Source organism: Cervus elaphus, chromosome 27 (genome assembly GCF_910594005.1).
Source record: "Cervus elaphus chromosome 27, mCerEla1.1, whole genome shotgun sequence".
In the NCBI taxonomy this organism is placed as follows: Eukaryota; Metazoa; Chordata; class Mammalia; order Artiodactyla; family Cervidae; genus Cervus; species Cervus elaphus.
In genome coordinates, this window is record NC_057841.1 from 26,127,774 (window position 1) to 26,148,440 (window position 20,667).

Consider the following 20,667-nt stretch of genomic DNA (forward strand, 5'->3'; position numbering starts at 1 on the left):
TATTGGAACATTTATGACACTCTGCAGTCATTAATGGACAGTTATTCCTGATACTTTTTAGATAAGCCCTTGATTGGACTTTAGGGGAGAGGAGAGACTCCGAAATGATACAGTAAATTGTATGGTTAGGGTCATGGGAGGAAAGGGCCCTTGGGTTTCACCAGATTCTCCCAAAGATTGTTGTCCTTATCCTTTAGTCACTAAGTCATGTCTGACTCTTTTGCAATCCCATGGACTGTAGCCCACCGGACTCCTCTATCCATGGGATTTTCCAGGCAAGAATACTGGAGTGGGTTGCTGTTTCCTTCTCCAGAGGATTTTCCTGACCCAGGGATTGAACCCATATCTCTTGCTTGGAGGTGGATTCTTTACCACTGAGGCACCCAGGAAGCCCATGTTACTTTGCTGAGAAAGGTCCGTCTAGTCAAAGCTATGGTTTCCAGTAGTTATGTATGGATGTGAGAGGTGGACCACAAAGAAAGCTGAGTGCTGAAGAATTGATGCTTTTGAACTGTGGTGTTGGAGAAGACTCTTGAGAGTCCCTTGGACTGGAAGGAGATCAAACCAGTCAGTCTATACACAGGGAGAAAAGCTGAAGAATCATAGCACTAAACTAAAAGCAACTGGACAGCATGGACAACTATTTCTTGGTTATCTTTGTAAGGAGAATCAAAGCAGTCAATCCTGAAGGAAATCAACCTTGAATATCCACTGGAAGGACTGATGTTGAAGCTAAAGCTCCAATACTTTGGCCACCTGATGCAAAGAGCTGACTCATTAGAAAAGACCCTGATGCTGGGATAGACTGAAGGCAGGAGAGAGAAGGGGACGACAGAGGACAAGATAGTTGGATGGCATCACCGACTCAATGGACATGAATTTGAGCAAGCTCTGGGAGATGGTGCAGGACAGAGAAGACTGACCTGCTGCAGTCTATGAGGTCACAGAGTCGGACACAACTGAGAGACTGAACAACAACAACTGGCATAATACCTTGTTAAAGCCTGGTTGATGATGCTTGGTGAGTGGAGTAGGGTAGGACACCTCCTGTTTGCCAGATGCTACATATAATCCTGAGACATTCTCCCTTTATTTCAATATTTGAAGAAAGCTCAGTGAGATTCCTTAAGCATGGTTTCCACAGTACCTTTATTACTCCTTATATTCTATGACTTGAACAAGTGGCCAGAATACTAGATGCCAGAAGCCACATTGCCAGAGAAAGAGCATCCATGGGGCTGGCAAGCCTGAGGAACTGTCTTCTACTTTTCCCTGATGGCGGTTGCTCTCAGCGATCCTGTATCGCCTGCTTATTCCGCCAAGATGAAGGCTAATATACAGAGCAGACAGGGACTTGGAGGACTGGGGAAGCAGAAATTAGTTGGGGACCACTGCTTTTTTCTGCACTCTGTCCTATTTAAATATATAATGAATTGTCTTTGTACAATGAGAGTCAATAATGGAGTGGAAGGCAGAAAATGCACTTCATTCACCCATTTAGAACTGGAGAAGGAAAAGGCAACCCTCTCCAGTACTCTTGTCTGGAGAATTCCATGGATAGAGGAGACAATCCATGGGATCGTATAGAGTCAGACACAACTGTCACACACACACACACATACACACACACACACACACACACACACACACACACACACACACAGCCCCATTTAGAAAATAGCTCTAACCCAGTTTCCTAGTGCATGACCAGTTATTGGGAAGATGGGTTAGGAGAGCTCCTCACCTAGGGTGAGGAGAGCTCATCAGCAGTACAGATTATTTATAGGTGTCCTGAGTTAGGTCAAGAAATGAGAAGTGTATCTTTTGTTAAAAAAGAAAAATCTTTAAAAATCGATGGAAAATACTGATGAGAAAATCTGTAAAGCAGAAAGCCAAGGTACACAGCAATGATGTTTACGCTACTCTTTTGTGTCTTTTCAAAATATTGGCTCCATTTCTTTTTCTCCAGCCCCTGCAGGAATGAGCTTCACGACAGACTTTGACCAGCTTGGTGCCGCTGCAACCAGACAGCACTTTGCCTTAGGCTCCGAAGTTCCCAAAGAAGGCGATGGCAACCCACTCCAGTACTCTTGCCTCGAAAATCCCATGGACGGAGGAGCCTGGTAGGCTGCAGTCCATGGGGTCTCAAAGAGTCAGACATGACTGAACAACTTCGCTTTCACTTTTCACTCTCATGCATTGGAGAAGGAAACGGCAACCCACTCCAGTGTTCTTGCCTGGAGAATCCCAGGGACGGGGGAGCCTGGTGGGCTGCTGTCTATGGGGTCGCAGAGTCAGACACGACTGAAGCGACTCAGCAGCAGCAGCCGAAGTTCCACCACAAATACCAGACCCTGCCTGACATGCGCACAATGCAACCCAGAAGCTCGGGGGCATTAACTCCTAGCCGTGGGCCACCCTTGGCCAATACAGGGCAGAGTAGCTGGATCGGTGCCTCCTCCTTTTCACCCCGGGTGGATAGCTCGGACATTTCACAACGTTCCTCAACAGTGCCTGCACTGTCTATCCGCTTTCCTTCTTCCTTCTTCTTTGGGTTCACTCTCCCAACTGCTTCCACGTGAGTCTTATTGTGGAGTCTGCTTCCTGAGGAAACACACGCTAAAGCAAGTCTAATCAAGTCCCTACCCATTACTGATCGGACCGTCCTGGAATAATAAATGAGAACAAAATGATGATTATGGCCATGTTCTATGCAGATTCTGTTAAGTCATGCAAAGTTTCCTCAAGGTAATCTTCTCCATGATATAACATCACTATCTTATTCATCAGTGTTGAATTTGAAATGAATTGTACTTGACCTTACACTGAAGTTCATTATTTTTCTGAGAAACTAAGCTAATTGAGGGTGTGCCAAGTCCCTTCAGTCATTTTTGACTCTTTGTGACCCTATGGACTGTAGCCTGCCAGGCTCCTCTGTCACGGGATTCTTCAGGCAATACTGGAATGGGTCGCCATGCCCTCCTCCAGGGGATCTTCCCGACCAAGAAATTGAACCCGTGTCTCTTGTATTTCCTGCATTAGCTGGCAGGTTCTTTACCACTATCACCACCTGGGAAGCCAAAAATTGAGAGCTGGAGTCACTATTATCAGCATTGCAGCAGGCCTGGGGTCCTCACGATTGCATCTTGATGACAAATCTTGACAGATATCATGGGACAGTGACTCTGTTTATCAGGGCACTCGGCTAATATTTGGGCTTCTCTGGTGGCCCAGACAGTAAAGAATCCACCTGCAATGCAGGAGATGTGGGTTTGATTCCTGGGTTGGGAAGATCCTCTGAAGAAGGGAATGGCAAGCCACTCCAGTATTCTTTCCTAGGAAATCCAATGGACAGAGGAGCCTGGTGGGCTACAGTCCATGGGGTTGTAAAGAGTGGAAGAGGACTGAACGACTTTCAATTTCTACAAGTATTTGGATGTTAGAAACTGAGTTCTCAATAATATGATTTTATTTGGTATTTTTCCAAGAGAAGCCACTCAGCATCTCTTGTATTAAGTACTCCTCACTCAGATCAAACAGAACTTTAGAATTCCTGATGGAAAAGGAGGTAAAACAGAAGTCTTAGTCCAACACCATGAAAGAATAAAAATAGCTACAGACTTCATCCATTTCAGTAGTTATAGATATACTTGGTTTCTTTTAATCACCACATTTATAAGTAACAATTTTTTTTTTCTTCAGAAAAAAGCAATTTGCTCAGGGGACCAATAGGCTAGATTAGGTTGGTGCAAATGTAATTGCAATTTCAGATCATGAATTTTGAATCATTATAACTAGGCTCAAACATATCTTTATTAATCAAAATAGGAACCATTAGAATCAACACATTTCTGCCAATAAGAAATAAGTTGGTTTATTCCTGTAGCATAAAAATCCATGCTTCAGGATTCGATGAACTCTTGGAAAGCATTTTCTGCCTCCTGCTGGTAGTGGGAGCATATTCCCTGCAAAAAGTTGTTAAGATGCTTGAAGAAGTGACAGTTGGTTAGCGAGAGGTCAGGTAAATATGGGGGGTGAGGCAAAACTTCGTAGCCCAAGTAGTTCAACTTTTGAAGAACTGGTTGTGCAATGTGTGGTCGGGCATTGTTGTGGAGAAGAATTGGGCCCATTCTGTTGACCAATGCTGGCTGCAAGCATTGCAGTTTTCAGTGCCTCTCATTGATTTGCTGAGCATACTTCTCAGATATAATGGCTTCACTGGGATTTAGAAAGCTGTAGTGGATCAGACGGGTAGCAGACCACCAAAGAGTGACCGTGAACTTTTTTTGGGTGCAAATTTGGCTTTGGAAAGTGCTTTGGAGCTTCTTCTTGGTTCAGCTGCTGAGCTGGTCATTGCTGGCTATTGTATAAAATCCACTTTTCATCACATGTCACAAACTGATTGAGAAATGGTTTGTTGTTGTTGCGTAGAATAAGAGAAGACGACACTTCAAAAAGACGATTTTTTTTTTTTTTTTATTTTCAGTCGGGTCATGAGGCACCCACTTATCAAGCTTTTTCACATTTCCAATTTGCTTCAAATGACCATAGAATGGTTAGTTCTTGGTCAGCTTCTCACGTAGTTATCAGAGAATCAGCTTTGATGATGGCTTTTAGTTGGGCATTGTCAACTTTCGATGGCCAGCCACTGCACTTCTCATTTTCAAGCTCTTGTTTCCTTTGCAAAACTTCTTGACCACCACTGCCCTGTATGTTCATTAGCAGTTCCTGGGCCAAATGCATTGTTGATGTTGTGAGTTGTCTCCAGTGCTTTACAATCCATTTTGAACTCGAATAAGAAAATTGCTCGAATTTGCCTTTTGTCTAACATCATTTCCCTAGTCTAAAATAAATAGCAAGTAATGAGTCATTAGCAAAAAACATAAAGTGAGAAATGTGCATTAAAAGGATGTATAACATAACCATCCTTATTAAGGAATGCATTCCAATATCAAACGGCAAAGTTCAACAGTGTAAAACCACAATTACTTTTACACCAACCTAATAGCAAAGTTTTAGGGTTTATCTATATTTGATATCCACAGACTCTGAAACTTTGAATAAACAGGATACATCCTATTTATTCTAAACTTAAGGTTATTCTAATACTAAATTTGTACACTAAGGAAAATTACCAGACTCCCCTCACCACCCATGGTCTAAACATAATGCTTGTTGTTGTTTAGTCACTCAGTCATGTCCTACCCTCTGTGACCCCATGGACTGTAGCCCACCAGCCTCCTCTGTTCATGGAATTTTCCAGGCAAGAATACTGGAGTGGATTGCCATTTCCTTCTCTAGGGGATCTTCCCGACCCAATGCCATTTCCTGTATTGCAGGTGGAATATTTACCTCAGAACTACCAGGGAAGCCCAAACATGATGCTTGAAGCCAAGTAAATCTCAGTCTATATTTGTTGAATGAATGAATAAATGTCTGAATGTTTGTTAACAATGGTGACAAAATGCCAACAAAACTTCACTGAGAGGAAATCAAGGGGGTGTCAGGAAGGATTTTCCGGCACAACCACAGGTGTGGTTATGTGGGAGGGGTCATTCTTCCCCCTGTCTTCCTGTGGTTTGTTTCCTCTGTGTTTCCTGAGCCCAGGGATCCTGGGAGAGGGCTGCGGGAGGACACCCCCTGGGTATTGCTTCATCACTCTGCTGATTGGCCCTGGGCTGATACCGTAGGCTCCCAGGAGCAGAGCTTGGTGGATCACTAAGGGAAGGTCATTGCATCTCTCTCTGGCCTCCTTTAGATGGGGTTGGAGAAGCTTGAAATGTATTCCTCCTTATATACCGCTCCTTCCCAACTGACTGCAGCATTTAAGATGATGCTCTTTCCTAAACTGTGAGAGTGAAAGTGCTTAGTTGGCACAGCTTCCTGGCACAGAGAAAAAGCAGGAGAAAAGGAAGCTGATGGATGTTACATCCACATGCTTGGAAACAAGGCCACAGGTGTCAGTTTCCTTCACAGACTGCATGTGCAGAGGTAGCAGCTTGAGCAGGCCAAGTTTCCAGCATTCTCTAAAAATAAAAATACTAACAAGAAACCTAAGCCTTGGGTCTTTAAGAACTTAAAGGCAATTAATGGGAAGAAGTAGCTTTAATTAAAGCCACATCACAAGCATCAGGGTTTTAAAATCATAGTTTTTCTCTACCAGAAATTTTCCTGATTAAGGGGAGACATTTTTGCCATTGGTCCAGCATGCCCAGAGGGAAGCAGTGTTCCATCACCTGGCACACGGGCATCTTTAATGGGTTTGTTTATGTTCTTCTGTCACCACCGACTTCCCCACAGGGAATTTTGGGGGAACACTGTATTCTAGTGCAATTCACTTGTCTTTATTCTCAACAAGTGTCTAGAACAACTCAACATCAGTGAGCCACCAGGGAAGTCTCAGGAATGAAAGTGTACATCAAACACATTTGGAAGAATACAAAGATATGATTGCTCCAAGGGTTTGACCTCTGTCATTTATTTCCCTAACTGTGAACGTTCCTGCTCTTCCTTCTGGCTCTTTGAGAGGAGCGACTCCTTCTATCCCTTCTTTTTAAATGACTTTTTACGTGGACCATTTAAAAAGTCTTTATTGAATCTATTGCAGTATTGTTTCTGTTTTATGTTTTCATTTTTGGCTGCAAGGCATGTGGGATCGTAACTCCCCAGCGAGGGATCAAACTAGCAGCCCCTGCATTGGAGGGTGAAGTCTTAACCACTGGACCTCTCTTTGTCTTTTAAACACATATCTGTTGGAGGGGGAGCTGTTTCTCTTGCCTGTGCTGTTACTTTAAACTTTGGGCAATGTGGTAGGCAGAATCCTAGGATGCCCTGCTTGGCCCCACCCCAAGGTTCCTGGCACGTCAAGCACACATACCTAGTCCCAGTTATTCAATTAAACACTAACCCAGGTACTGCTGTGGGTAACTGCAGATGTAATTAAAGTCCCAAATCAGTTGTCTTGAGATAGAGTATCTGGGTGGGCCTGACCTAGCACATGAGTCCTTTAAGAGCAGAGAGATTTTTTTTTTTCCTAGCTGGTCACAGAGGAGGGAGTCAGAGAGAAACATGGATAAAGAAACAGATATTTACACTCTGAATGTCTGTGGGGAGCCATGTGGCAAGAAATGTGACTTGCCTTTAGGTACTGGGAGCTGTCCCCAGCTGACAGTCAGCAACAAAGGAGGACTTCAGTCCTTCAACCATAAGGATATGAAATCCACCAACAGTCAGTTCTCCTGGAAGAGGACCCGGAGCCCCAAGATGAGAACCACAAATTCAGCCAGCACTGGAGGTCAGCCCATGAGACTCTGAGCTGAGAGTCCAGCCATGCTGGGTGGGTTTCTACCTATAGAAACTGGGTAATTATAAATGTTGTTCTCAGTTGCTAAGTGTGTGGTCATTTGTTAAGCAAAGATAAAAACTGACACAGGCAGCCAGAAATCCACACACTTCAAAATGAGGCAGAGGGGCTTCCTGGCAGTCCAGTGGTTAAGACTGCTGCCAATGTAGGGGGTGCCGGTTCGATCCGGGGTTGGGGAACTAAGATCCCATGGGTCATACAGCCAAAAGAAAAAGCAAAAACAAAAAATATGAGACAAGGATGAGGAATATGTTGATACACTAGCTTGAAGGAAAATGAGTGTGATACTAGCCTTTGTTAATGCAGGCTATTCCTGTAGCCTAAGACTAGTCACTCAGCAGGTGAAAAGTGAATCTAGTGGGGCATATTCATTCATTCATAGGAGAGTATTTATTCAGGACCTAGGACATAGATAGCACTCACTTGGGTTAATTTTGCAGTGAAAGAGAAACACTTCAGTAAAGAGATAACTCTATTTTTTTTTTTTTTTTGGTTCACAAGAAATCCTGAAAGAAGTTTAGAGAAGTTATAGAGAAAAGCATGTGTTCTGACTTTAAATGATCTCTGAATGAAGGAAACTTTACTTTTAAAAAATGTTTCATTTACTAGAGGAAAGATAATTTGAGAAAGTCCAGAGGCAAATGTATACCTTTTGTCCTCTGTTTCTTTTAAACATGATTTCAATTCAGTTTTTTTTTCCATTTATTTTTATTAGTTGGAGGCTAATTGAGATGAGTGATAGAAAATTCAGACTGTAACCAGAACTAAAGACGGTGCAGTGTCAGCTGAGGGTGTTGGGGAGAGGATCCTCTCGTCTCCTTGCTTTTTTGTTCTCACTATTAAGCAGGAGGGCTTCGAGATTTCTCATTGATTTCTCCTGTTGCCTTTTGTTGTTCGTGAACTTAAGGCCATGTTTCCTTGACTCCAAAGTAATTTCTGAAAAAAGATCTGCTGACATTACAGGGTATCTGGGTCATTAACTGTGTCAATGCTCACCGAGGAAATCATTTTCTAGTAGAAGATGGTTATTTGTTAAAAATAAAGGCAGAGATGTGGCCATTTTCACGTGTTTGTAAATGGTATATAGGGTATTTATTTTGTGGAAATTTAGCAGAATACCTGGAAGCGAAAGAGAATACTGCTGATTAGGAAGGAGTATTGGGAATATTATCATAGTCTCCATTCTGTTCCAGTCCTCCTAGAAAATAAAATAGTCAAATTTTGTTCCCTATTTTTTGGACACATTCCTTCCTTTGTTTTATTAGAGAATGTGCTAGTTATGGCAGGGGAGGGAGGGTGTGACAAGGTACAAAGATGAATTGTGAAGTGAAGAAGCAGAGTTGGAAAATAAAGCCTATGGAGAAATTTGAAGGAAATAAGAAGCTTTGCTTGAAAAAAAATCATTTTTTAAAAAATCTGAACTATAACTGCAGTATAATATAAGTTACAAGTATACAATACAGTGATTCACAGGTGGCTCAGAGGTTAAAGCATCGATCTGCAATGCTGGAGACCCGGGTTCGATTCCTGGGTTGGGAAGATCCCTTGGAGAAGGAAATGGCAACCCACTCCAGTATTCTCGCCTGGAGAATCCCAGGGATGGAGGAGTAGGCTACAGTTCATGGGGTCACAAAGAGTCGAACACGACTGAGCGACTTCACTTTCACTTTCATTCCATCTATGGGCTTCCCTGGTGGCTCAGTGGTAAAGAATCCACCTACAATGCAGGAAACAGGAGACGCAGGTTCAATCCCTGGGTCAGGAAGATAATCTGGAGGAATGCATGGCAACCCACTCCAGTACTCTTGCCTGGAGAATCCCAGGGACAGAGAAGCCTGGTGGGCTACAGTCCACAGGGTTGCAAAGAGTCAGACACGACTGAAGTGACTGAGCACACATTCCATCTAGAGTTATTATAAAATACTGGCTGTGTTCCCTGTGTTGTACAATGTAGCTTGAAGCTTATTTTATTTATTTGCAGCTTATTTGATACCTAATAGTTTGTATCTCTTACCCTCTCAACCTTTTACTGCCCCTCTCCCCTTTCCCTTTCCCACTGATAACCACTAGTTTGTTCCTTATATCAGCAAGTCTGCTAAAAGTGGGCTTCTTACAATTCTTTTCTTCTAGCAGAGGTTAGTAAATTTTTTTTTTTTTTGTGGACCAAGAGGCACCACTGTGTTATATAGTAATACTGTGTAGATATTAAGTAGAGAAAACAAGTTTCCACATTTTTACTGATGAAGTTAAAAATATAGTAATTGAGTCCACTGTTTTAAAGGTTTTTGTTTTTTTGATATGGACTATTTTTTAAAGTCTTTATTGAATTCATTACAGTATTACTTCTGTTTTACATTTTAGTTTTGTGCCCACAAGGCATGTGAGATCTTAGCTCCCTGTCCAGGGATTGAACCTGCACCCCCTACATTGGAAGGGAAGTCTTAATTACTGGACAACCAAAGAAGCCTTGAGTCCAATTTTTAAACAACGAGAAGAATGGAATTATTTGGGGAGGATAACATTTTCCTTTGTCGGGGTTGTGAATCAGTGTTCCCTATTATCAAATACTCATCTGTGAAAACTATTCTTAGTTCATGGTTGATACAAAATAGATGCTGAGCCACATTCAGACCACAGGCCACAGTTTTCTGGCCTCTACTTTGGAGTTTTTCAGAACAGGGGCAATGAGCTATTCTCAGCATCCATCAGTAACTGTATTAAACAGAATGAACATGAATGTCAGTGATAGGAATCAATACTTTAGCAACAGAGTAGGCAAGGGCTATGGGGAAGGAAATATGGGGACATTAACTAGCTTTTTTGATCTTTAAATTTAGATAAAAAAGAAATCTAAAAATCTATATACCCCATGTTGCACCCAGAAATATTTTTTCTAGGTGATGACTTTGTGTCAGTTTTTACATTTTTTTTCTTCCATTATGTAGTTTTAAAGCTTAGTTTTGTTAATATACAAAATAAATTTTAACTGTAAATAAGGTCTGGGCCTAAAAATAAACACCCTGTTCTCAGTTAAGGTCTATTGATTTCCATGAATAAATACAGTGTAAGAGTTTTCAATAAAGTGATGCTGTTAAAAGCACACTTCCTGGATTTTTTTCTTATTTCTTTTATTGTAGAGTATACCAGGTACCATAATGCCTTGTGGGATAGGTTGTATAGCAGACAGAAAATATGCTCCTCTAATAGAGGATATAATGTTGACTAATATATCACATACATCAGTGTTGCTGGTTATCTTCCTAAAAGGAAGACTTCAACTTTGATGAAGACAAACCAAGCCCAATTGTGTGAGGATTTTACATGTACCTCAGCAGCTCTTATATTCTTTGTCAGGAAGGAAAACTCAGCTAACACACATAGTGCTTGCAGGTAAGACTTCTGATACAGGTAGCAACAACTTTAAAATGAAACTTAATTTTAGCAGAGCACTCAATATATGCTTATTTTTTTCCCTTTGAGCCTTAGTTTTGTCTAGTTTGTATAGAATGTAATATCTTTCCTTTCTCTAAAACGTATGAAGTTGATAAGGTACCTTGCAAAGCAAATAACACTTCCTCGTGTGATGTCTACTCATTCTTTCAGACTCAGCCCAGTGTCTCCTGCTCCAGGAAAACTCCCGTCAGCAGCCCTCACACCTAGGTCTGGGCTCTGCCTTCTTGGTGCTCTCACGCACACTCTGCCCTTATTACACTTCCACATGGTGGTGTTTGTCTCTGTAAAAATCCATCTACCCAACTAGACTTTGGGCAACTTTAAGGCAGAGGTCACATCTCATTCACTCCAGCTTTCTTCCTGGTACCTAGAGCAGTGCCAAACCTTTAGTAGGGGCTCATTATAAGCTTCCTAAATTAAGGGGTAAGGGAATGGACTCACAGAGGGATAGACAGGGATGGATCAACACCGTTTTCCCCACTGTTTTCCAAAAGAGTCAGTGAGGTTATGACATAATTCAGGATGTGGAATAAGGATGAGGGGAGCAGGAAACGGAAAAGGAGGTACCCAAAAAGGAGAAAGGGCCTTTATCAGAGAGTAGGAGGAATGAGATATGGCGTGTGGTTTGCTGGATCCAGTTAGGGCCAACGGTGTGCACCCTTTGTAATGCTGGCTGCAGGGTTGCCTAATCAATGTGGGTCATTTTTTCTTTACTTTTCCTTCCTTCCTCCCTCCCTCTCTTCCTTCCTTTCTCACTTTTCCTTATTTATTTAATTAGCTATGTATTTTTTCATCCTTACCATTTTGTACTGTCTTTTTTTATTTTTTTGAAAGCACTCAAGATATTTTATTCTGGCATCTAATATAATTTCAGCAAAGTATTTCATAGCTTATTTTATACAAAATGGGCAAGGAGAAATATTTATTGAACATTAGTCTTTACTTAGAAACTTAAGTAAAACATAGAGTACATATAAAAAATTGACCCTTCTCTGAAGAGCCCTGAAATTGGTGAATGAGAGAAAATAAGCACACCAAAAAAATTTAATAACACTCAAGGCAATACACAACACTTCCTTACTCTTCTTTAATACCTGACAATTTATTTTCTAAAATATATGTTGATCCTGTCGCTTTCTTTCTTAGTGGAGGTCCCCGATCACCTCTTGCCGGAACCACCAGTAGAGTTCCCCATCTCTACTGAAAGCAGCCTAAGGAAGGCTCTGCGTAGCAAAGGTTTATGAGCATAGAACTCCGTCTACACTGAGGGCCACTGGAGTGGTAACGAGGGAAAAAGGGAGAGGGTTCCATCACTTTCATTGCTGAAAACACTGAGATTCTTCCTTTTGTTTACATATAGATGATGGGGTTGAGGAGGGAGGGGAAGCTTTCTTGTGGGAGCATTTTCTTGGTCCTTTAACACCAGTCCCCGAAAGGGCTTTTATGACTTATCAATATGCAGGACCGCAAGCACAATCCCAGGTTCCTTCCTGCATCTGCAGTGTTCTTCTATTGCATTTTGGGGAACTGGTTTAGCTTCCTGTGACAAGCCTGCCAACGCAGAGATGCAGGAGACATGGGTCCGATCCCTGAGTCGGGAAAATTCCCTGGAGGAGGAAATGGCAATCCACTCCAGTATTCTTGCTGGGAAATCCCATGAACAGAGGAGCCTGGCGGGCTATAGTCCATGGGGTTGCAAAAGAGTCAGACATGACTGAGCACGCACACACGCACAAGCTAAAACACATCTTTGATATTTGACCCACCTGGTTTTTTCTTCCTTCTTGTCCTGGCCCAAATTTCAGCCCCATTTCTAGCTACTAGAGCTTGGGAAGAAGCTGCAGATGAGCAAGCTGAGGAGTAGATGTCCCCGGTGCATTCCTGTAGCTATAAACTGAGAAGCCTGGGGCTGGAGGTGGTCCCCCCAGGGCCACAAGAAGCATTTTGCTAGAGATCCCGGGAGAGCAGAGATGTAAAGGCGGCTGGTTTCCACATTCACCAAGTGCCTAAAGCCCATGCTAGGTATTCAAAAACTATGTCTATATGTGCAGGAGAACATTATGGTTTTCATTTTTAAAATTCGTCCAATACTAACTAGAAAATGAGAACAGTTACTAATTTGATAGCAGTTGGTTTTCAAAAAAGAAAAGAGTAAGTTCCTACACCTGAACTTGGAAACACTCTATTTTCCAAGAGAAAATGAACGTGATAATCTGATGGAAGTACTCCTGGCATGGAAAGTGAAACTGCTCACTGATGGATGAGCCAGCTTGCTGCTACATGTTAAAATTTGGGAAAAAGTTGAAGCCAGTTTGTTTCTTTAAGTATTATTGTCTCTTCTCTTGCTATAGTCTGATGTAAGCAAAAGTAGTTAATGTTCTGATACAAAGGACTCATTTTTGTAGTTTCAGAAAGAAACTTAAATGTTTTCCAGGAGCTTGTAAACATTTCCCTCTATTTGTAAAGAAAACATATGGAGGGCTTAATATTTGATATTTTCTAAAGTTTTTGGAAGCCATTTGGAGGGCTTGGAGCTTATAATACCAATGTTAGAGAAAAGAAGAAAACCCATCCATCCGGATTTAAACCGTTCCAAGGGCAGGATACATATCCAGAGGTTCATCCGTTCCAATACTTCAGCAGTTGAGTCATTTAGCCTTCAGAATTGTTTGGGAAAAGTATTTCTACCATTTGTGTATCATACTCTGTTATTGTTGAATAAACATATATATTTTTTTATTCATACTTGCAAGAAAGCCTACTTTTAATAAACCAAGTAACAGATGTGAACTATGGGATTCACAGGGCTAGTTAGCCCAAGTAACAGATGTGAACTATAGGATTCATGGGGGTAGCTGGCCTAAGGAACCGGCATACTTACAATTGCATTTCTTCTGAACAAACCTCAACTTGCATGCTGTTCTATAGGTGGAGAGTCGGATACGATCCAGGTCTTGAGCCCCTGGGGGTAGATAAAAGGCACACATGTGGTCTGCTTGCTTGTGGAAAGGAAGTGATCATGGTCATAAATGAAATAACTACAGACCTAACCGAGACATGCAATTTGACTTTCATCTTTACTAGGACAGAAATTTAAGACCTGAGGTCTGTCCCGTATGCCTCAGGTTCTGGGACATCAGGTTGTCAATCCTGTTCCTGGGTTAAGGAACACAAGCTCAGTCCTGTGGTGTCTGCCACTTCTGAGAACAGTCGGCTTAAACTGCTAGATGACTCCAGATAGTAATATTATCAAATGATGATTTTAAATGCACTGTAATCTGTAATTAGAGTACGGCTGGGAGGTGAGCACAGGCTGAATGTTGGACATCCACTCTTGGTGCCTGCAGGTCAATTGCTTTTAGAAGCCTCAGTCTTCTCATCTGGGAAATGGGACTGACAATAATACTACTACTTACCTCATGGACTGTTGAAAGATAAATGAATGTCTACTAATCTAAGACACTGGGGACACTGCTTGGTACACATTACGTACATCATTATTGTTGCTCGTGTCTATCCTACAAAGCTTCCTGTCAACCTCAGAGGAGTCTCCTTTCCAAAAACAACCACGGTTGTAGACTTGTGGTTGCCAAGGGAGCGGGGTGAGGGAGGGATCAGTTGGGAGTTTGGGAATAGCAGATGCAAACTAGTATATATATAGCATGGATAAACAGAAGGTCCTATTGCATAGCATGAGGAACTGTATTCAATATCCTGTGATAAATCATAATGGAAAAGAATGTATGTATATGCATAACTGAATTACTCTGCCATACAGCAGAAATTAGCACAGCATTGTAAATCAACTAAAATAAATTTTAAAAAATAAAGAAAAAATTAAAAAAATAAAGACAAGCACTATTCTTTCTGCCACTGTGGCCTCCAGTTCCTCTCTGACATAGCATGTTCTCCACATTCTTGAACTGCTTTCTTTAGCCCACTTCTTTACTCAAGGTCAAGAATCCAGCATGGCTCCCGATGCCCACAGCACCAGGGCTGAAAGTTCTGCCCGGAATCCAAGCCCCGCTGCAGGCCTCTTTCCTTCCTACCTACCCCACAACATTCCCCACTGCTCTGCCCCTCAACCTCTGCTGGGCTTGGGCTGGTCTCCTCATCAGCCCTTGTAGACAGGCTGCTTGTTATATCAACACCTGAGTTCCTGGCCATCCTCCCACACTCCTCCGAAGGGGCTAATTTCTAGACTGTCTCTAGAACATAGTAAATGTTCAACTAATGTCTGTTTGCTACTTCTAAATGTTTTGCTTCTTTCAAGCCCATGTTTATATTCATAACAGATATTAAGGTACATGGCTCTACTTTGATATATTAAACAAATTTTTTTTGGCTGTACCACTCGGTATGCAGGACTTTTTAAACTTTATTTATAACAGGAGACTCAGGTTCCATCTTTGGATCGGGAAGATCCTCTGGAGAAGAAAATGGCAACTCACTCTAGTATTGTTGCCTGGGAAATCCCATGGGCAGAGGAACTTGGCGGGCTACAGTCTGTGGGGTCACAAAGAGTTAGACATGACTTAGTGACTAAACAACATCACCTATTACTCCATGGTTTTATGAGGCAGTTCATTAACATTCAATCTTATGAGAGTTTATTACTTGACAAACAGACTCATTGATACTGAATGCTTGAAGGATCAAAGAGGGAGGACTTACCTTCATCCAATGCAGAAAATTGCCTAAATATGTTCTCAATAGATGGACATTTAGCCAATGGCCATAAAAGATTACTTGCAATGATAGGGATAATTTTAAAACTTAGTGAAAATATATGAGCTACATATTCAGTAACCTTAATCTTTCTCTTCCTAGTTGTATGAACTTTGAGAAGTTTTTACTTTCTTCCGATTTCTTCAAGTATAAAATGAGGAAAACTGCATCAACTTTTACCAGCTGGTAACCTCTGTAGCTGGTACCTAGTGAGCACTTAAGAGCAAATGGACATCCTTATAAGGTTTTCGGTGTCACTGCTGAGCACCAATAAGTGATAGACATTTCTTCTTTATATTTGGGCTTTCATTTGCCTCCCTGTAACTTCAATCCATTTCATCCGATTTCCCTTCTGAAACCATATCATCTTTTCTCCCTGCCACTTAACAAAATTTATTTTTCAAAGATTGGGAAGCAGCTATTGTGATCATCATTAGCATCTGGAGATTATGTACAAAAGTTCTTGTCATCACAGAGTTTAAAGTTTAGGTGGTGGGGGTAGCGTCTCCTTGAGATTTTTGGGTTGAAGAGTCCAAGTCCAAAGCCATTTCAAGTACAATGTCTACCCAGAGAGTGGCATACAATGGGAGTCAATATATGGATGTTGCTATTATTGTCATTATCATCAGACATGGACTTGAGACCCTTACCCATTCCAGTGATCCTGTTCTGTCTAATATCTCCTTGAAATGAGATATATGAAGTTAATCCAAAGTGAAAAGTAGAAGTGAAAGTGTTAGTCACTTAGTTTTTTTCTGACTCTTTGTGACTCGGTGGACTATGGCCCACCAGGCTCCTCTATCCATGGAATTTTCCAGGCAAGAACACTTGAGTGGGTACCCATTCCCTTCTCCAGGGGATCTTCCTGACTAAGGGATCGAGCCCAGGTCTCCCATGTTGCAGGCAGATTCTTCACTGTCTGGGCCACCAGGGAAGCTCAAAATTAGCCCAAATGCCACAGCTGTTGCCTACCTGTGTGGATTGTACAGAAAGCAATTGTTACCACTACTGATAAAGAGGTAACTGATGCCATTTTTTTTCCATAGATGGTTCATTCTTCTGGCTCTTTTAAGCTAGAAGTTCATTAAAACTGGCTTTTGAAATCATAAGCACTTCTATTAAATCATATCTTTTCTGTTTAAATGCTTATTTGGGGGCTAAAGGTAGGACTTCACATTTAATCTGCTTAGTTTCTTTTACTTTTTAAGCTCATATTTCTAATCCTTATGATACTCAAATTTTTATTTTGCCACTGGCATTTCAAAGGACCTTCCTAGTTTCATGTCTTCTGTCAATCAGAGAGGCTCACGTGGGAAATGAACTCTCTAGAATGCAGGATAAGCAGAGACACAGAGACAATCAGAAATACATGAGCATTAAATCTTTTTCCCCAGGATGAAGATGTACTTTTAGCAATGCTCAGTTTGGTTCAACAATTAAGAGAATCTCAATATTTTTAAATAATCCTTTAAAAGAAGACATTATGTACATAGACAATTTATGTAAGTTCTTCAAAAATAATGATTCAAGCCCCAGGATTAAAAGAACTGTGATGCAGCACACAATTAAATTTCTTAGTTCCAGTGAGACCTCATCCTCTAAGAACAGAAACCCTGGATCCTCTGCTGCTCCTTCTCATAGGGTTCCTACAGGGCATTCAGCAAAGGTGCCACTCCCCGGGATGCAGTAAAAGGGGTGTAGAGATGATGCCTAAGGTCAGGAATACCCTGACTCCTTTGCCTATTACCATGTAGATGCAGCTGCTTAGTTCAAACCTCAGGTAGGGGTCTGGAGGTCTGGCAAAGCCTTCAGTTTATAAAGCTTCTTTCTGGCTGAGGATGTAAGCCCTGAATATTAAAAGGGATATGGTGAGCAACGAAGTTTAGCTTTTCAGATGCAGCAGCCCATTGCCTCACAGGGATCATGTAAGTGGCAACCACGGGATCCATCACGGATTCTGGAACTCAAAAAAGCTGCTGAGACAGACTGAACAGGTTCTTGCTCCATTTACCCATCTTGTTTAAAAGAAATTTCTTGGTAGCTGGCCCAATAAACCATGAACTTAATTCACTTTGACATGTGTGGTCTTTCCTTCAAAGTCTATAAACTCATAGCCTACCTTGGGTGTAGTCACATGTCTTCTGTGTCCAAGCCATTGTCTAAAATCAAACAGCTGTCCAGGGCCACAGAGGCTTCCAGAATATAATTGGAGGCTGTCCTCCAAGTTGATGGATCCATTACTTATTCCTCCAGATATGGTCACAACTCTACCTACGCATCTACGTAATTGTACGGTGATCCAGCTCACACTTCCCCAACGCACGTACAACCTGAGACTTCCTTCAGTATTTGCTGAAATTAAGGTTCATTTTTATCTTATGGTATTTTCCTGAGCAAGCAGTCTAGTAACCTTATTAAAAAGGGAAATAAGCTGACTTAATTCATTTATAAAATGGATGGAATTTGAATAAATGAATAAGGAAATGAAATCAATAGAGTAATCCTTATTCTTAGCATGTTGAAATGTCTAGGATTACCACTATATTTTGTCCATGATCTGAGAAAAAAAAACAACAACCCATTTTATCTTGAAACCTACATCAAAATCACTCTATACTCTCAAGAACCTAATTCTTCATCTGTAATAAAAAACAAAGTATTGCACTTCTCTATATTTTTGAAAAAGTGAAAGTGAAAGCTGCTCAGTCACGTCCAACTCTTTGTGAACCCATGGATTATTCAGTCCATGGAAGTCTCTAGGTTGGAATACTGAAATGGGTAGCTTTTCCCTTCTCCAAGGAATCTTTCCAACCCAGGGCTCAAACCCAGATCTCCTGCATTGCAGGCAGATTCTTTACTGGAATCTTGAGCCACAAGGAAAGCCCTCTCTATATTTTTGCCTCTTTATTAAATAATGGTGCTTTTCTCCATTATTATTATACCATGGGGATATGATTCCTTTTTAGAAAACTTTTTATTTTGTATTGAGATATTTCCTGGTGGCTCAGATGGTAAAGAATCTGCCTGCAAAGCAGGAAACCCAGGTTCCATCTCAGGGTTGGGAAGATCCTCTGGAGAATGGAATGGCAACACACTCCAGTATTCTTGCCTGGAGAATTCCATACACAGAGGAGCCTCGTGGGCTACAGTCCTTGGGGTCGCAAAGAGTCAGACATGACTGAGCGACTAAGACTTTCACTTTCACAGCCGATTAACAATGCTGTGATAGTTTTAGGTGAACAGCAAAGGGGCTCAGCCTTATATATACATGTATCCAATTCTTTAAACCATGGAGATCTGACTCATCTAAATAATATCTTAGATTTGCTTCATAATTATATGGTGGGGGCTAAGCAGTAAACAATTAACGTAGAGATGAATACTATTTTCTCTACTTCTGTATATGGACCTAACAGAAGCAGAAGATATTAAGAAGAGGTGGCAAGATTACATGGAAGAACTATACTAAAAAGATCTTCATGACCCAGGTAACCACGATGGTATGATCACTCACCTACAGCCAGACATCCTGGAATGCAAAGTCAAGTGGGCCTTAGGAAGCATCACTATGAACAAAGGTAGTGGAGGTGATGGAATTCCAGTTGAGCTGTTTCAAATCCTAAAAGATGATGCTGTGAAAGTGCTGCATTCAATACGCCAGCAAATTTGGAAAACTCAGCAGTGGCCACAGGACTGGAAAAGGTCAGTTCTCATTCCAATCCCAAAGAAAGGCAACGCCAAAGAATGTTCAGACTACCACACAATTGCACTCATCTCACATGCTAACAAAGTAATGCTCAAAATCCTCCAAGCCAGGCTTCAACAGTACATGAACCATAAACTTCCAGATATTCAAGCTGGTTTTAGAAAAGCCAGAGGAACCAGAGATCAAATTGTCAACATCTGTTGGATCATAGAAAAAGCAAGAGAATTCCAGAAAAACTCCTCCTTTATTGACTATGCCAAAGCCTTTAACTGTGTGGATCACAATAAACTGTGGAAAATTATTAAAGAAGTGGGAACACCAGACCATCTTACCAGCCTCTTGGGAAATCTCTAATGCAGGTCAAGAAGCAACAGTTAGAACTGGACATGGAAAAACAGACTGGTTCCAAATCGGGAAAGGAGTACGTCAAGGCTGGATATTGTCACCCTGATTATTTAACTTATGTGCAGAGTACATCATGTCAAAAGCCAGGCTGGATGAAACACAAGCTGGAATCAAGATTGCTGGGAGAAATATCAATAACCTCAGATTTGCAGATGACACCACCCTTATGGCAGAAAGTGAAGAAGAACTAAAGAACCTCTTGATGAAAGTGAAAGAGGAGAGTGAAAAAGTTGGTTTAAAACTCAATATTCAGAAAACTCATCACTTCATGGCAAATAGATGGGAAACAATGGAAACAGTGACAGATGTTATTTTCTTGGGTTCCAAAATCACTGCAGGGGATGACTGCATTCATGAAATTAAAAGACGTTTGCCTTAGAAGAAAAGCTATGACCAACCTAGACAGCATATTAAGAAGCAGAGACGTTACTTTGCCAACAAAGGTCTGTCTAGGCAAAGCTATGGTTTTTCCAGTAGTAATATATGAATGTGAGAGTTGGACTACAAAGAAGGCTGAGTGCCGAAGAATTGATGCTTTTGAACTGTGGTGCTGAAAAAGATTCTTAAGAGTCCCTTGGACTGCAAGGAGATCAAACCAGTCCATCCTAAAGGAAATCAGTCCTGAATGTTCATTGGAAGGACTGATGCTGAAGCTGAAATTCCAATACTTTGGCCACCTGATGGGAAGAACTGACTCATTTGAAAAGACCCCGATGCTGGGAAAGATTTAAGGCGGGAGGAGAAGGGGACAACAGAGGATGAGATGGTTGGATGGCATCATCGACTCAGTGGACATGGGTTTGGGTGGACTCCAGGAGTTGGTGATGGACAGGGAGGCCCGGTGTGCTGCGGTCCATGGGGTCACAAAGAGTCGGACATGACTGAGCAACTGAACTTAACTGTATATATTCAAAACTTTTCATAAGAAAAAAATTAAAGCTAAATCATTTAAGCAATATAATGCTCTTAAAACATCTCCTCAAACCTTTCACACTCAGGTCATAGTTGGAAG

At 41.4% G+C, this 20,667-nt stretch overlaps 1 protein-coding gene across 28 annotated transcripts in view; it reads right to left on the minus strand.

Moving 5' to 3' along the window:
• The window catches only part of DTNA (dystrobrevin alpha), a 415,842-nt gene that overhangs the window by 119,779 nt on the left and 275,396 nt on the right, over positions 1-20,667 (minus strand). For all 28 annotated transcript variants that reach the window (XM_043889354.1, XM_043889355.1, XM_043889359.1 and 25 more), the window contains one exon: positions 13,698-13,778. In XM_043889354.1, the coding sequence (XP_043745289.1) occupies positions 13,698-13,778 (81 nt within the window). The remainder of the gene's footprint in view (positions 1-13,697; positions 13,779-20,667) is intronic.